This window comes from Euprymna scolopes, chromosome 25 (genome assembly GCF_053919585.1).
Source record: "Euprymna scolopes isolate OS-2025 chromosome 25, ASM5391958v1, whole genome shotgun sequence".
Taxonomy (NCBI): Eukaryota; Metazoa; Mollusca; class Cephalopoda; order Sepiida; family Sepiolidae; genus Euprymna; species Euprymna scolopes.
The window spans coordinates 93,330,134-93,349,601 of record NC_136506.1 but is presented as its reverse complement, the minus strand read 5'-3'; the positions used below and the strand labels follow the sequence as shown (position 1 = coordinate 93,349,601).

Sequence of the window (19,468 nt, the reverse complement as noted above, 5' to 3'; positions counted from 1 at the left end):
AGGGTCATACGTGAATTCCATAGCTAATATAACATACTGACCCAACGGGTCACTGGTAGTCTAGTATGCATATAATGAGCAATAATATTAATTAGCGCTAATTTAGTCAACGAATAAAAAATGTAAATCTGATATTAGAGGTCGCTATTTTCTTCTGAGAAAATGTAACCCGAAATACATTTGCCAGACATGCGCAAGAATTTTCATCGCAGCCTATCAGATTGCAAAATTGTGAACACATTGCATTATTCATTTGAAAATTTTTTAAGTAGCACATATAAATATGCAGCACAAGTTAGCATAGAAATGCAACAACAATTACCGTATACGTAAAGCAGCAGTTAGTGTATACACACAGCAACAGTTGATGTACATATACATACATATGCATACAGCAACAGTTAACATACATACACACAAACACACACACACACACACACATATATATAACAAAAATTAACAGATACATACAGCAACAGTTAACATTTACATACATCAACAGTTAACGCTTATATATATACACACACATATATATACATACATATATAAGCAGTTAATAGATTTATACAGCAGTAGTTAGTGCATACATACAACAATACTTAACGCATATATACTCTTACGTCTTCTTACGTATATATATATATATATATATATATATATACATATATATATATGTATATATACAACAATTAACGGATATATACAGCAACAGTATATGCATGCAGTAACATCTATAAGTCGAAAGTCCAATCCATAAACTACTTTTTTCAATATAAATTTTTAATTGGATTTTCAAATAAGAGAATCATGAAGTACGATGAAGTCATAAAGTCCATCGGCGGATGCGGACGCTATCAAATCCACATCCTCAATTTATTATATATTTGCACTATATTTGACGGATTACAAATCGGAACTATGGTTTTTATAATTCCGGATATAAAACACAGGTAATTATTTTTTTCTTCATTTGAAAACAATGTTAGAGTTTTCTTGAAGCATTGTACGAGGTGTATAACACGTTTGCATGTTGGATTTCTTGAATTTATTTGTTTTTTTGCCTCTCCTTGTACTCATTAACCCTTATCCTCGAGTGGCTATGATGTCTTAATAAATGGTGACTTCCATGGAAAACAGAAATGTCTCAGAAAATTAAATTGAACTCTTTCATTTACTGGGTTAATTATAACGTAAACGTGTTTTTCATTAATGCTTTTCTTTTCAGTAAAAAAAAATACTTTCTCATGAAAGTTAAAATACGGTGAGTTTTTTTTGTTGCTTAATCAGTTTTTTAATTATTGTTGTTTTTGTTGTAGCCAAATGACGTAAGCACAAAGATTAGCTTTAATGTATACAGACAAGTTAGTTAGCTGAAAGAAGGAAGTTGAAGAGACGTCAGATAGTTCAGGAGAAGAGTTAGTCTCTCTTATGACGCTAGGAAGCGGCGTATTCCAAGATATAAAAATGTTAACAGAACGTTGTTATCTCTAAAGATGTCCGACCGGAACCAGAGAATAAATGTTGTTATGTATAAATATAACTATCGTGTCATGTCGTCTTTGAACAAGATCTTCGTTTTTATTTGTCGGTTAAAATGAACTGTTTTATATGGACTTTCTACAACTATTGAACATACCATCATCACTCGACATCTTAAATGCACAGACGGTCTATTATATAAACCGCTATGATATACACTCTCTTCGCTATCCATCAAAGAACTTGTCTCCATCTCTTCGTAATGTACAAGCATTTGTTTGTACAATTAATTGTCTCTCCCTGTCCGTAAACATATTGCCAATACATCTGCGTCATCGTTTCGTGTCAGCATTACAACACAAGTTATGCGTCAATAAGATTTGGGCTGCCACCGACAACGTCACATCTGCGTGATTTCTCTTCCCTGCAAACTCTTCCTCACAGAAGAGATGTTGCGAGTCTGTCTCTCCTTTATGTTTTTTTTTCAGGACAAGTACTAGTCTGAGCTCCAATCTATGGTCCCCCATCGTTAAACTTTCACGAGAAACACTCGTCTAGCTGAAAGCACTATCAATAATTTCGCTCACTCTTTACTTGTGCCAAAATCTAAACGTAGATTCCATGAACGAAGTTTCTTTCTTAGAATTACAGTCTTCCGTTTGCCTGCTTCCCACTCGACTACAATATGGTTGTCTTCAAGTCTAACATAAACAAGTTCTTGATGAGCCGTTCCACTTAAGTTAACGCATTCACTGAATTTCCATTATTAACGATTACTATATTGTCCACTATTGTACACTCTTTAACGCTCGTTCTCGAGTGGCCTATGGGCCTTGATAAGTGGTGATGCTTATGTAAAAAAAAAACAACAAAAAAACAATAATATACATACAGAATATAAACATCCGTTACATACATAAAATACAGCTTTCCAAGTTATACAGAAGCCGGTAATATCACAGAACGCTGTTGATTTTTATCAGGTGTTTATCGACGTAAATTGTGAAAGCAAAAAGCTTAGAAAACGACTTCAAATCTGTCATAGAATGGTCTGTAAAGGAATGGTAAAATCTTGGTCTTCGGGCCAAGACCACAGTGTAGTATCTGTTTTCATGTTGCACTTAACCTTTTCTGTCTTCAGTTAGTGGAGGAGAAGTCCTTCATGACATAAAATTTTTATTTTTGTTCTTATCCAGAATAACTTTGGGGGCTGGTTTTCCCACATTAAAAACTGACCTTGTGTCTAACTGCCCTCGTGGGGGGGGGAAGTAAATAGGAACACTTAACACAATGACTAAGCTTCTTTCTTTAACAATTACAAAAAAAAAAAACATTCTCAATCACTGATTGCCATAACGAATAGTATCTTGTTTGAGAGCTCATCGTTCAAACTCCTCAGATTGACACTCGCAGGCAACATGAGTTGAAACAAATACATGTCAAGGCTGCTGCAAATAAGATGGGATCTCTATACCATGCTAGAAAATTACTCATACCTGATAGTATCTTATATCTGTACAATAACACCATTCGTCGATACATGGAGTATTGTTGCTACAGCCGGGATCTCCCTCTTACAAAAGTATAAAAAATATATATCCAACCTAATAGGTTCCTCAGTATCGACCAAGCTCCAAACAAACATATAAATCAGTAAATATGGAAATACGGTATTTTTACAGCATTCGTTTTATTTGTTTTCTTATTGAAAAAGAAACGTTTATTCTCGAGATTACCAAAGGCAGTAAGCTCATATTTGCTGATGTGTACATGTGAATGATTTTGAAAAAATAAATAGATTTACGAATATTTATAATATTAATAAGATTTCTTTCGCGTATGTTTTTGTTGATAGGTCATGCCACTTTAAAATGCCGGTATTTTACATTGCTAACAGCTTACGTATACACTAAAAGATTTATACATACTAGCGAGACCTGTGGAAATTCCACAACGGCATCTTTCATATGTATTTTATTGCTGTTGAGCATTCACTGAACGTTCAGCGGATATATAAACCCCGCAATATTATTGTAGCCCTTTTGTTACATCTGGAAAAGTATTTATCTAAGTAATCTGGTTAATGTAGTGTCAGACTATATCTGGTTATTACGGTTTGTCTACAATATCTTTATAGGAGCCTTTGACATATTTTCATTGTATGGACGCTCGGCGCGAACGGAAATCTCAGGATATCATTATACCAAGTTTAGACAGAACAGATACTACCTTTGAATCCTTGCTAGAAGCCAAAGAAGGTGTATTAGTTTCAAGTATGATCCAAGTGTCATAAAGATTTTTTTAAAAATTATTTTAATTGTTTTTAAATTTCGCCATCTGTGAGTAATAAAGAAGGTGATCACATATTACGAATATTAAATTGGCGTATCTGTATACTAATTTAATATTCGTAATGTGTTATCACCTTCTATCCTCCTTTTTAATAAATAGGATCTCCCGATCGAATAATTTATAATCTGGAAACCGTGACATACGTACGTACGTATATTAGTGGTACCACTATATTGATATATTGACACAACGTGATCTGAGTTTGTGATCATTATTTTATTTCAATAAAGCATGGCATACCATCGATAGCTAGACATTCATGAATTATCGAAACCATTGTAGCATATCCGATAACAGACACACACACACACACACGCATGCATATATATATATATATATATATATATATATATATATATATATATATATATATATATATGTTTGTAAGCTTCATGCCTTTGTATACGCGGTTAGCGGTATACATGCGTAACATCTGCCGATTTTAATTAACGTCGACAGTTTATTTATTTTTTAAATAAAAATTTCAGCAACACTCAACGCATATACACGGCAACAATTAACGTATCCATGCAGCATTTTGTAATATAAATTTCAATTGGATTTTTAAATAAGAGAATTATGAAGTACGATGAAGTCATAAAATCCATCGGCGGATGCGGGCGCTATCAAATCTTCATCCTCAATGCAGTATATATTTGTACCATATTTGACGGATTACAAATCGGAACTATGGTTTTTATAATTCCGGATATAAAACACAGGTAATTATTTTGTTTTCACTTCAAAAAATGTGTTCGGTTTGCTTGAAGCGTTTGCTTGTTAAATTTCTTGAATTCGTTTGCTTTCAATTTTCATCCACGTACTTTTAAAAATAACTGGAATGAATACTTTCAGCTTTCTTTCCTGCCAGCTACAACATGGACGTCTTCAAGTCAGTATTAAATGTTAACCAAATTAAGGCGTTTCTTACCAACTATACATGCGTCGAAAATGAAGCGGAATGGATTAGGGCGCTGGACTGAAATACATAAGGTCCAAGGTTCGAATCCTACAGTCAATCTACGCTGAAGAGGAGTAGGGCTCCGAAGCACGCGTGTCCGTAGGTTACTGTTTAATATATATATATATATATATATATATATATATATATATATATATATATATATATATATATATATATATATATATATATGATATAATAAATATTCCTAGTGCCAGGTGGAATTTATACAAATATTTTTCTTTCAAGAACACATTATCTGGATACTGCTTCCTTGTTGATTAAGCATCAGATTGCTGATCGAATATATTTAACATGATGTCATCAACATGCGTATTAGTACTTATTCCACATTTAGGAAGGTGCTGCCTCAGATCTTCAAGATCACAGTTGACGTCATGTACAATTTGCTGGATGTACGTGAATCTAGGTCGTTCTATGCTTGTACGGCCATGCCGTGGAGTTCACAGCAATTTCTCAACAATTTTTGCTTGCTCCTCTGTATATATCGTAACGTACCTCCCTGATTGTAGTAGATATGGCAGGTAGGTTGCCATAAAGTTGCTGCTTCCTGGGATGATCATGCCAAGATATATTTAACACTGCATACTAAAACATGAATGTCGACAAATACTTATTATAAATCGACCCCATAAATAATCCAATTTTGTTCATACATTGAATCATTTAAAATCGTCTCATAATATTTTTCATAATTCAACTGACAATCCATCCATCTCATTTACCTCTGTTTCGAGTAATTTTTGGCCTTTGGTCATTCAATGAAGAACCATATTTCCTTTTACACTCAGACTATAACGTATTACGTTTATTTTTCATTCTTATTTGTTTTTACATTCGTGCTTGTACAATATACGGACCGTGCTGAAATAATAACGTTATAATTTAGAAAGTTATTCTTATGGATCATTTTTACTATTCTATACTATCACCTAACAATTTGATGAATTTTATTTTTTTCTTCCTATTTTTCACATTGGTACTTGTGCAGTTTATGGATAATGCTGAAATAATAACAGTGTTACTTAGATAGATAGTTGATAGATAGATAGATAGATTCATTGATAGATAGATTATTCAGAACGCCATTCTTTAACATGTGCGCTGACGTTTCTGAATTTTTGAGACGAGGATTGGTTATTCGTATTATTTGGATTCATCGAACTACTGTTCTCATCTTAAGTGTCATTTTCACAACGTTTCGGTCGATGTGACCTCCGACCTTCTTAAGGTGTATCTTGTCGAACTCGGGAATGTTTCTGTGGAACTTGAGAATTTGGAGTGAATTTCGAGCGGAACCCTTTATTTACTTCACGGAGGCAGCGTGGTCTTGTTCCGTCAGCCATGACTGGATAGAGGTCCTAAGTAATTCGCAATTGTATTTTTTCGGTCGCCCACACTGGGGATTGAACCTTCTACGTTCAGGAGACTATCACTTTTTACAATTGATTTTTTAAAGTACTCTAACCACTGCGCCACGGATCCTTACACAAGGATTTATGGCGTAGTGGTTAGAGTACTAAACATTTGTGTTAATACCCCCAAGTGCGAATTTTTCGATTTTGGTCCTTAAGCATCACTTTTTTCAAGATGAAAACTGATTAAAAAGTTTTCCATATGTCTGAATACCCTGTATACCAAATTTCAACTATGTAGATAAAAAATCCGTATAGTGTGTTTAATAAGAAGTGTCATCTCATATATATATATATATATATATATATATATATATATATATATATATATATATATATATATATATATATATATATACATCATTTGGAAATTTTCAAATCACAAATTTTAAATCCCTAAATTATTATTTATTTGCTCTATCTAGTATATTGAGCAATTTTATTTAGCTGGGATAGTCTTATATAAAATATTACATCCAATAATATTTTGTAAAACCGATAATCATTGGATTTGCACACCAGTAGATTTATTGTATTTCATTATTCTGAATTATATATATATATATATATATATAGATAGATAATTCAGAATAATGAAATATATGTATCAACAATGTAATTGTCTAGTTTAGATGCTTGAAAATACCATAAGGTTGAAATAAATTATTGCATCGACAATTATGTAATTTCCGTGTTATATTTTTATGTTATTGCTCTGTTTACCACATTGAGCTCTCATACCCGGATTTCCTCCTGGAATTATTCCATTATAACACTATATATATATATATATATATATATATATATATATATATATATATATATATATATATAAACTATCCACTTATCTAGTGTTTCCTTTTCAGATTAAATATGTTTTTAACTCATTTCAAAGTGTTTTTTAACATGTTTTATTAACTGTTTGCTCGGATATATATATATATATATATATATATATATATATATATATATATATATATATATATATATATATCATCCACATAAAGTACTGTTTCGCTGTATCACATCTCACCAGCGCGGCAAGACAAGCTACTACCTGAAGCCAGGATTGAAACTTGACGACAGTCGGCGATTCTAATCGTTACGCTACTCGGCTGCTGCTATGATGGGCATGTATATTAACAATCTTCAAACATTGTACAAACGCCTAAGTTCCATTTGTTTACGCAAAGATCATCGCTTAATACGTTAATGGCCATTTGTTTATCACTTCACAATATGCTCAATTGAAGATAAGAGTATTACAGTCATCAACATACAGTACTTTTTCGCTAGCGCGGCTAGACAAGCAACTACTTCCAACTACCTAAAACCAGGCAGACTGTCCGACATTGCTTGGTCATGAAATACGCTTAAATGATATTTCGATTCATGCAGATTACGTATTTATCATTATAATAGAGGTAATTGTCTATCGGTTATTATGTTGTATCTTATGTATAGTAGTGATCTTCTCTATATAAATAAAATGAACTCATTTTTTCCCGTCTGATTGTTACCTTAATAGGATTAAAAATCAAGATATTTCATGCAAATATTATATGCACAAACGGCAGAACAATATCTGAGGTGTGTTATAGGCTTATTATTTCTCAAATTCCTCGATAATCTTAGATTTCTATACTTTTTCTGCTGAGAAGTCACGGCCAAAATCGGTTAAGATCAATGGAAGTGGTAAAATATTTTCTCTCTAATAAATTCCTCCTCCCCCTGCCACCACTTAACACCGTTTGGGGATCGTTCACAAGGAACAGTTGAGAAGAGAACACCGGTTTGGCTTCGTAGTTCTTTCATGTGAAGTTATTTAAAATCACTAAACTATGCTGCAGTGCTCTGTGGCGTAGTGGTTAGCGTGCTGGACAATTCACATTATATTTTCACGTTCGCGCCGACCTACTGTAGTCGTTTTTTTTTTTTTTTCTTAACAACTGGAATGGACTTTTCTTGGTGGCCGAACTGTTAACGTTGCAGATGTTTTTTTTTTTTTTTTTTCACACTTTATTTTCCTACTTTTACTCATGACTCCGGGTTTGATCCTTCCTACTTACCTACCATAACATTTTTTAACCCCCCCCCTCCGTCCCGGAAACAAACACTCGGGCAACGCCGGGTACCCCCGCTAGTATTAAGAATAAAAAAAATATGACTTGGGTGTCATCAGCTACAAACCAAAACATACGACTCTTCAGCCTTGTTCCTTAGCCTTTAAGTCACGTCTGTATGCATATAAACTGTTTAAAATAACTTTGTTTTATCTATAAATGTATAGTTGTCCATGTAAACAGGTTTAATCGACTATTCGTGCTGTTGGTGTGAGTGAGCGATGTTTCCTGTAAAAACCTCACCCTTCTCATCGTGGGCTTATCATGGCAAGCTTGATAGCTCTACGTCAAACGGTGTGAGCGTGCATAGGGTTCTCATTTATATGTAATATCCCTGGAGCCCCCACCTCGTTGGTAAAGGTGAGCGGTGTAACCCGTCAAAACTTTTCCCACTCATATGGGGTAATCATATCATATTTGATAACTCTACGAGCGTAACTCAAACGATGTGAGCATGCGCAGGGTTTTCAGTTATAAGTAACCCCACTGAAGCTTCTCTCCCGTTGGTGGGGATGAGTGCTGTCATCTGTCAAAACCTCCTCCCCTCCATGTTGGATTATTGATAGCTCTACGTAAAACAGCGCGAGCGTGCATAGGGTTCCCCCTAAGGTACAACCCCCGTTGGTGAAGGATGACTTTATCATACCAATTTTAGATCCTTGAAACTTTTTCGATCGTTGTATGTGGTCAGTTTATATATTTTATAAATTACTATGTATATATATATATATATATATATATATATATATATATATATATATAATTCAGAATAATGAAATACAATAAATCTACTGGTGTGCAAATCCAATGATTATCGGTCTTACAAAATATTATTGGATGTAATATTTTATATAAGATTATCCCAGCTAAATAAAATTGCTCAATATACTAGATAGAGCAAATAAATCATAATATAGGAATTTAAAATTTGTGATTTGAAAAGGTTAAATTTGTGATTTGAATCTATTCGTGTACGGACAGATACACAAAGACGTTGAGCTTTATATATATATATATATATATATATATATATATATATATATATATATATATGATGAAAATAATGGAAATAGTATTTCGACAAAATAGAGAAAATAATATATATTTCTCTCTCTCTCTCTCTCTCTCTCTCTCTATATATATATATATATATATATATAGCAAAAGTCTGTTTGCCTGTGTGTATATTTTTATGATGCTTGTGCGTTCCCGCTAAAAGGAAGGTTAGAGAATGTACATAAAATCTAAAAATGTTTTCCTATGTAAAATTTATTAATGACAATGGAAAGGGTTTATAACTTTCAATATATCCTATTTTTACGCAAGTTTAATCTTCTGTGTAAAACTTTCCGCGGATGACAGAGCAAGCGGTTCCAGATTTCAAAGTATCCATTTAACATAAGTGTTCGAATCAATCTTAAAACTTCGAATATATCCTATTTTGATAAAATTTTTTATCCCATATATAAAATTCTCCGAACAATGGAAGTGATTTTGAATATTGAATATAAATATTAATATTACTCACCCTATTCCCATCTTTACAAAGACAGACACCAATTATCTCCCCTTTAGTCATCATAGAGGGTACCATTATCCATGTTACAAAAAGTGCCGCAGTGTCTTTTTCTACTGGACTGGCCGTTATTTTACGATATTTTACCAGACACTACTTCTTTCCTTCGGTCTAGTTGCTATCAAAACGCCTCGCTAACGTGCAGCGGTTACAAGCACACATTACATGGTATGTAAGATATCTCCCCTAAACTTATACCAACACACCTGCACTTATCATGCGCGGAATTTGTTGCACATATCAATATTATCATAGAAACAAATTTAAAGCGAATTTTAAGTATTAGAAAGAATAAATGTTATTTTATAAGCGCCATTTTTTCCGTATCATTTTGTTTTCATTGTATTTGAACATATGTTTATAAGTTAGAAAAGCATTTCATCCAAGGCATGAAAATTGTTAAACAAAATGTTTTTACTATAGGCTTTAAAAATAAAGGTACAAGATTCAATTTGAAATTTATTTATCTTCAAAGTGTACTTTTATAAATTTTACAAAGTAAGGTACGCAAATTTAATACCTTACTTTGTAAAATGTATAAAAGTGCACTTTGAAGATAAATGCATTTTAAATTGAATCTTGTACCTTTATTTTTAAAGCCTATAGTAAAAACATTTTGTTTAACAATTTTCATGCCTTGGATGAAATGCTTTTCTAACTTGTATCCTATCTTTTTAAGATTATATTTTATTTAATTTATTAATTTGGATTTAAAAAAAGATGAATGCGATTTTTTATGTATTTATAAAAACTCTCCTACTCTCTATTGTAGATTGTATTTCTCCTCACACCACAACTCATTTTTGCCACCCCCTCTTTGTATTATTACAGGTCTGAATATTCTCTCTGTTTCAGTTTGTAATTCTCCTCACTCCACAACTCTTTTTTGCAACTCTCTCTTTGTCATACATGTCTGAATAATGAGAAAATCTGAATTTTTTTAAATAAAAACTTAAAAATAACTTTTTTAGATTAATTTCTTTCAGAATAGAACATCTTTACAATTTAATAAGAAACATATTTCATATAGATTTCATAAAAAATACTCAGTAGATAACGAAAAAAATAGAGATGAAAATTTCAAAAGGACTGTATAACTGGTTACGCTCAATAGTAGTCCTCGCTAGCGAAAGACTTTGTTATTGTTATTCTATTATTATTATTATTTAAAACATTTTATGTCCTGCGCTTTCGCGCGAGGACTAATATAGTGGATACAGAGTAGTCAAGCATTTACTTAATCGTCCATCCTCTATGTGCTGAATATATACGTGCCGCGCCTCTTAGAGATTAATATGGACATAACTCTCTAAAATCTTCAAGTACGTATATCAGAGCGGGTAAATAAGAAGGGGTTTATTTAAACACAAAAGAAAACAATTAGCAGAGTGAAAAAGTAGATTATAGTTATCTTTATTCAATATCAAACAACGCCGAGTTACAAATATATATATATATATATATATATATATATATATATATATGTGTCATAATCACGTTGGCACACCGGTTCTCATCAGATAACCGGAGTTAAGCAACGTTGGGCCTGGTCAGTACCAGTAGGGTGACCTTTGGAAATTCTAGGCATGTGCTCTCCACTTACCTCGGTATTGTTTCCAGCTGTCCTGAACCGCTAAACGGCCATTCAGGAGAGTTGCGGTTGAAGATTGTGCAACGTTTGTCACAAAACATTCAACGCGCAGATACTCTCACAGTATATGTATATATATTACTGTTTTAAAAATAATAAATAAATAAAAATGTTATATTTACGTCCAAATTAAAAAGGGCGACTTTCTAAAGTAAATAAAAAAATGAGCTCCGAGGCGGAGCCAATATTAACCGTATGTATCACTTGAAAAAAAACAACAACAAAATCTAAATTTATAAGCGATAAAAATAAACAGTATAATTAATCTAGGGATTATGGCCTAACGGTTAAGGCACCGGACGGTGGTAAACATGGTCTGAGGTTCGATCCTTAGAAACAGTTAAACTACGCTGATGAGAGGTAATGACCTTGAAACACGCGTGTACGTAGATTACTGTTTTAAAAATAATAAATAAATAAAAATGTTATATATACGTCCAAATTAAAAAGGGCGACTTTCTAAAGTAAATAAAAAAAAATGAGCTCCGAGGCGGAGCCAATATTAACCGTATGTATCGCTTGAAAAATAACAACAATAACAAAATCTAAATTTATAAGCGATAAAAATAAACAGTATAATCAATCTAGGGATTATGGCCTAACGGTTAAGGCACCGGACTGTGGTAAACATGGTCTGAGGTTCGATCCCTAGAAACAGTTAAACTACGCTGATGAGAGGTAATGACCTTGAAACACGCGTGTACGTAGATTACTGTTTTAAAAATAATAAATAAATAAAAATACACACACATACACACATATATATATATATATATATATATATATATATATTAAGTTCCGTTTGGAACACATCTGCTATACTAAGGATATTGATCACTTTCATCGTGGGCAATGTCGATACCCCCACAACAATTTCCAAAATAAAAGAACAGATGAAAACGTAATCGCCCCCCCCAAACAACAACAACAGATATTTTGGCAGAAGGGATACAAAAAGCTATTCTCCGGATATTGAGCAACTGCGACAAATTACGTTTTATACATATTAGAAAGTGCTTTTACAAAAAAAAAAAAAAATGCTAGTGAAAGGAAATCCATTTTTGTCTTGAAGTTTTCGCAAGTCGCGCACCTAATTTGCTGCAGTTACAAAAGTTTACAAATGTTGAAGAAAAAGGATTTTTCAGCAGAGGTATAATTTAGTGAGCAGTTTAAGAAAAATTGGAATTTCTTTCACTGGCTATTTTTGTAAAAGCACTTTTTTTCTTAAAGCCATTTTACTGGCTTTTTTTTTTTCATAAAGGCACTTTCTAATACGTCTTAAACGTAATTTTCCGCAGTTTAAAGATTTTTCGAAAGGAAATATTGTATTCGATCCAACAGGTGGCGTCGAGGAGAAATAACTTCACACTGTTTTCTAAAAACAAAAACGATGTCGGTAATAATAATTCAAAATAAATTAAATTAAATATATTATCAATATAAATCAACTTTAAATAACAATCTTAAATAGAACACTTAAAACAATTATCTCGGCATAAACAGTAATTAACATACAGATATTGAGTAAAATCGATTTTCCTTAATGTAATATGCAAACGAGGTTACCTCTTGAGCGTATATTTTGCAAGAATCATACTATATATATATATTCAAATAAATGGAATAAAATTATGCAAGTAAGTTTTCAGTATGAAAATTAATTAGAAAAGTATTCAACCTTTTATATATACTAATCAAATTGTGAACAACATACAAACAAGCGCACAAACAAACTAACAGACAAGATTACGAATTTATATATATATATATATATATATATATATATATATATATATATATATATATATATATATATATATATAAAGGATTAGTGTATATATAATTGAGACAAGAAAAAGAAGACTCTAGTTGAGACGTAACGTATGATTCAGTGCACGAGGTCAGGAAAACATCCAGAAGGCTTGCAAATTAGTCATTGGCATCGGGAACGCGGGTGAGTTCGTCAACAATCTGGGTTAGATCATAGACTTGGGAGAAATCATAACAGAACCTCCTTTCATAATGCGCATTATTAGAATAGACCAACCATTCAAAGTTGAGGATGTTGGCCGAAGGATGGGCAGTCAGAATTTGATCAATTTGACTTGCGATACTTTCAAAGATAGTGAAACCATCGTTGCTGGGACCGTGGGAAAGCAGTGCTGTGTATAAATGCTACTTGGAAGCACATGTAAAGTAATTTTGGATCTTGTTTGGAAATGACCTTTCCGCAACGGAAGCGATCTTTAATGTAGTCACATATTTCATAACTATGGTAGTCATGAAGATCAGGTTTGGAGGTTAAGTTAGAATAATCTTTGATCTAGAAATCGATGAAATAGTTAAGCCAATGCCGGTTTCGCAAAGGAACAACAGGTCAAGTTTGGTCTCTCGTAATTGGATTTCAACCTGTGGAAGGTTAAAACGTAGGCCCCTGATGTTGAAAAAGGATACTTAGTAACAAGGGTTGCTGGTTGGGGCTCTGGGTTTAATCATTCTAAAATTGATTTTACTGTTCATGGTGAGGTAGGGAAGTTTTGTGAAAAAGGTCAGCAGAATTGATTATGTAAGGTGAGTACGGTCGCAGCTACAAACAAACAAAAATAAATTAAAATCCGGGTCGGCGTTTTTTCCTTTTTAACATAATACGTTTATTACCGTTAAGTCTCTCGCTTTTGTCCCATGTCCATCTAACATGGCTCGCAGTTCTCTTTTTTCCGACCGCACGCTAGCCACAGTCAACCTATTCTCGCCTTCACTTTACACGCCCGTTTCCTTCGGTATCGACTTTTTTCTCGTCGATCAAAAGGTGTCATTTTTTCTTTGTCTTCACGTGCAAGCTCGGTCACACTTGCTAATTTGCATACGCGTTAAAACCCTGGACCTGCTGCTAATACAGTCACTTGCCCTCCATCCTTCGACTGCTGCTGATATTTTCGTACGCGCTCACATGCGCTCTGTTATAATTATAGAAGGGCGTAGGGTAGAAAGAAAGATGAAGATTGGAAGATTTGTTTTGTAAGAAAAGGCCGAAGTAGTTCCCACTAATATTGCATCGAGACCACATCAAAAGATACTGCATATTCCAGACTCCATTCACCAAATGGCAGTGCAGCAGTCACTGTATTTTGCACCTGTTGCTAGTACAGCCTCGTTGGGAGTTACACCAAGGTTCAGTTCCCTGACTATCAGACGAATAACACCAACCCAGTTAAAAAATGTTTAGCTCCAACCCCTTATTAGTAACATGTCAACAGAAGTAAGAGTAAAGGTAGAAAGAAAGAATAACTCATGACCCCCCCCCAATTACTACTCATACAAAATTTTCGAGCGATAATGACAGCATTTTCTTCTCCCTTTGTCAGAAACATCGCTCATGTGAAATGAGAACTCATGAACAAAATCAGGAGAACGAGGATTACATGGCTTGTTGTAAGGTGAAGATAATTTTCCTCGCATCTTAATATTTCTTGAAAAAATTCCAGCATGGGCATCGAAAAAATGGCTTATCTTCCTCGAACACATTATTTGTTCAGTAAAAACGGCGTTCTTGTCCATTCCTTTACGCTTTCAGAGAGCGATAAGTTGAGGGTCCACTCGATGTGCAGACCAACGAATCTGCTGCTAATTTAAGCAACGTTGAGCCTCGTTAGTATGAGATGGGTAACCAGTTGGGAATTCTAAGCGCTATATGTGCTTTTCGCTTATCTCGACCGTGTTTCTTGTCGTCCTGAACCTCCACTTGCGACTCATATTTTACAACGCTGACCCAGGAGAGATGGGCAGGAGATTGTGCAATTCTTTTCAAAATAATTCAGGCAGCCTTACAGTATGTATCAGTAGTGTGTCAAGACTAAAGGAAGTTACCATATATACTATATATATTTGGGCTACTGCACTGTCAGGAAAAAACAATTTTCCTTATTTCAGCTTTTTTGAAGGCTTTCCAATAGGATTATACGCATCGTCACGCTGGACTTATTTTGGAATCCATTCTCTCTAAAGAACTATTTTGCATTTCGGATCAATTTCAGATTAGATTTGAGAGGATTTTCATGCAAGCTGCAATATTATGCGCGGTTTGTTTTTATATATATATATTCTTTTACATATCCAACATTGTTTTTCACTTTTTTATTTGACAATTTCTAACTACAATAAATTGCGGTTTCACTTAATGATTTTACTAGCAAATTCTAACATTGCTACAAATATAATTTGCTGATTTCTTTATGTCCTCTGATGAGAAGAATAACAAGAATAGCATTCATTGAAACTCCGCGGAATAAGGACTTTTTAAATTGTTTTTCAGAGTATTCAGTCGAACAATAAATTTTGATCGTAAAGTTCAACTTACAGTTTTAATTTTCTTTCGCTTATATATATATATATATATATATATATATATATATATATATATATATATAATGATGTAATAAGATTTTGTCGAGTCCGTACTTCCTCTCTTGAGGGGTGTTGAATTATTGTCAATCAGGTTAGGAACATTTAACAGAAAATGGTTATTTATGTACTAGATAGACTCTTCTCGGGGTATCAGGAATTCTATCATGCATCCCTGGCGTACGTCCATGACAGGGGTTGTTTTTTTAGAGTCTCACACCGTCAGTATCTGCAACAGAAAGATGAAACTTTCAGGTATGAATGCATAAGTTCAGTCATAATAAAAATGCAGATTTACTGGTGGGCAAGTTTTAGACATTAGGAATTTGAATAAGAGATTTAAAATATGTGTCCCTTCGTAGCTTCAGAGGTAGAAAGAGAGAAAGAGAGAGAAAGAATGAGAGAAAGAGAGAACGAAACATAGAAAGAATATGTATGTGTACCTCATTCATCGAGCTATATGTTACGGGTTATCGAGTGCAACCAGACCTAATAGAGCATTCGTTTTGTCGCCCCCCCCAAAAAAAAAGAGAAAGGAAAAGAACAGAGAACTACTAGACAAGGAGTTAGCAGACGATACACGAAATGACAAGATATCGACTTTTGCTGAGCCACAAATCACAACAGACAGCTGAACCAAGGAAATAATACGTGTAAATGTTTTGCGCATCGCATGACACAAAGTATTGGCGGATAACGATATTAAGGAAATCTATTCTCCGCAACAAATTATAACCAACAAAGGTCGCAAGAACACGATCGGTTATAAGAAAGCCGCCTATCTATCCACTGTCAAAGCAGTTACATCCTCAATTACATTATGGCTTGAAAGCAAAATCTTCAAGATAAATGCACTGTGAGAATAATACAAGGTGCAGAATTTGACTCGGGCCACAAACATTTCCGTAGTAAACTGAAGCCGCATATCATTTCTTTATTGAGGGCTAAAATTGTCCAAGTGAAATGTTGTATCTAGATTGCAGGACTAATGTACACAATGACCTTCGTAGTGTGCTGGAGAGTGCACAATTTAATAGCAAATAAAATCAGTTCAAGACTGGAGTTCTGACGCCAGCATTACGGTTTTTTGCATCCATACAAAGTGGAATCATTATTACGATTAATGCAATGAAAATGTCGTTATAAGAAGTATTTCGCCGTATGGTTACACCCACAAAAATGTTCCTCGATCGGACTCCACGTCGTTGGGTTAAGGGGAAAGGAACATGTTGTACGTATGTTGCGGTAAAATTGCGTGTTCAACAATATAAATCAATGAAAATAGATACTGAGGCGATTTATTTACAATAATAGACTTTATTTAAAAAAAGTAAGGAAGAAGTAAAGAACATTTATACATTTTTATACAGACAATAACTTTTTTGTGAAAAATACATACGACCAGGTGTGTGTGCGTACGTGTGCATTGTTGATCTCTGTGATCGTGTGCGGACTGAGAATAGCATATTTTGTTTAATGTGGTTACAAAGGTGATTCATTGATTGTATAGTTCGCTGTTCATGATTTTTGCAAAGTTTAGCTTACCTCTGTAAGGCCATTCGATACGCAAATATTATTCCATTACCGAATCGGTTTGCGTGTGTAACCAAACTCGGAGTGCGTTAGTGTAGTCCATTCTTGTCTGTGTCACGGGAAAAAGAAAGAGAGAGAGATATAAAGAGAGAGATGGAAGAGAAAGTTGATATCGCCACCTATCGACTGAAACATGCAACTGCTGGAAATAAGGGCGACAACCGTATATGTCTCAAACTGAAAGTGGTGTGAATTGTGTCTCTGAAAATAGAAACTGAGGTAATTTATTTACAACCGTAGACCTCATTTAACCGTAGACTTCATTTAAAACAAGTAAATAATATTTATACATTTTTTTATACAGACAATACCTTTTTTGTGGAAAATGTATAAAACCATGTGTGTGTTGTGTATGTGTGCGTTTGTGTGTCTCTGCTATTATATGTGGACTGAGATTAACATATTTTGTTTAATTTTTGTTTAAAAGTAAATTCGGGAAGTGTAGAATTCGTTTGTTCATGATCTGTAAAGTTTAGCTTAACTCTATAAGGCTGTATCAGTATGCCGCAGTTCGTTTCATTACTGAGTCGGTTTGTGTATGTAAAAAAGACTTTGAGCGCGTTGGGCACGTCCATCACAGCTGCGTGCCACGAAGAAATAAGAAAACCAAAGAGAGAGAGAGAGAGAGAGAGAGAGAGAGAGAGAGAGAGAGACGGAAGAGGAAAAATGAAGTTCATATCGCCACGTATGGCTGAAACATGCAACTGCTGGAAATAAGGGGCGATAACCGTATTTGTCTCAGACTAAAAGTGTTTTGCAGTGTGGTTGTGTGTGCGATGCATGCGAAATAAGGCTGAATAGCAGTTTTGACAATACGTCTCTAAACGTACCCAGGCAAATCCAAATGATTGTTCCGTGCTAGCAACGCTGTCGTTGTTAACAGAATTTTGCACAACGGGTCGATGCGTCATACTCTCAGATATAGAGAGAAAGAAAAACAAAGCAAAACAAACAGAAGTCTGTTAGAGCGGTGAAGGCAAACTAAGGAAACAGACCGTTATTTATGAAGTCAGAGTTCAGGTCTGTGAAACAATCAACAGAAATAAAAACATAATTGTCAACAGAACAAGAAAAGAAGAAAAGAAAGTTTTAGTGACATCAACATTTAATTTCCTTTCCCGTTTTTTTTTTTCTTTCTTTTTTTTTTTTTCATACTTAATCTTTTCTTTCTTTTTGCTTTCGGGAGTTTTTTTTTTTCTTTCTTTTTTTTTCATACTTAATCTTTTCTTTCTTTTTGCTTTCGGGAGTTTTTTTTTTTTTCTTTCTTTTTTTTTCATACTTAATCTTTTCTTTCTTTTTGCTTTCGGGAGTTTTTTTTTTTCTTTCTTTTTTTTTCATACTTAATCTTTTCTTTCTTTTTGCTTTCGGGAGTTTTTTTTTTTTATATAGACGCATTCAGTCTTTTTAAATGTTTTTTTAATGTCGGGGTATATTTTTGCTGTTTCGAGCTAGGCTATTTCACGGAACTCCGAATACTTTTGGGCAACCGTTCTGCTTTCACGAGATCAAGCCCGCCTCCGAATTTTCGAACTGAATTCCACCGAATACATCGATGAACTCTCACTCTCTGCTGAAAAATTCTCTAAACTTCTTTGACAAAACTGCTTTCTGATATTTCGCGGAACTCCGAATATTTTATGCGGAATCGTTCTGCTTACGCGAGGTCAAGTTCATTCTTAAATTTTCGAACTAAATTCAATCGAATTCACTAATGAACTCTCACTCTCTGCCGAAAAAATCTCTCGAGTTAACTGATTAAACTGCGCCCTCGAGTTCCGGAACTAACCCCTCAAATCTGCTGAAAAACAGCTCTGCGCTGCTATTTGTTCTGGTAGTGTGGTCGGGTAAGGGTGTGATCTTCATTTCGATCGACCAATCAACTCGCGTAACATTGAT

General features: G+C 33.9%; 1 protein-coding gene across 2 annotated transcripts in view; it reads left to right on the top strand.

The window, feature by feature from the left end:
• Positions 1–250: 250 nt before the first annotated feature.
• Positions 251–19,468, top strand: part of LOC145247513 (organic cation transporter protein-like) — a 128,699-nt gene continuing 109,481 nt past the window's right edge. Inside the window, exon 1 of one of the 2 annotated variants that reach the window (XM_080109329.1) lies at positions 251–950. In XM_080109329.1, coding sequence (XP_079965455.1) covers positions 808–950 — 143 coding nt within the window. In that variant the 5' untranslated portion in view covers positions 251–807. Of the gene's footprint in view, positions 951–4,325; positions 4,554–19,468 lie in introns of those variants that run through there. The other variant, XM_080109328.1, reaches the window with a different exon arrangement.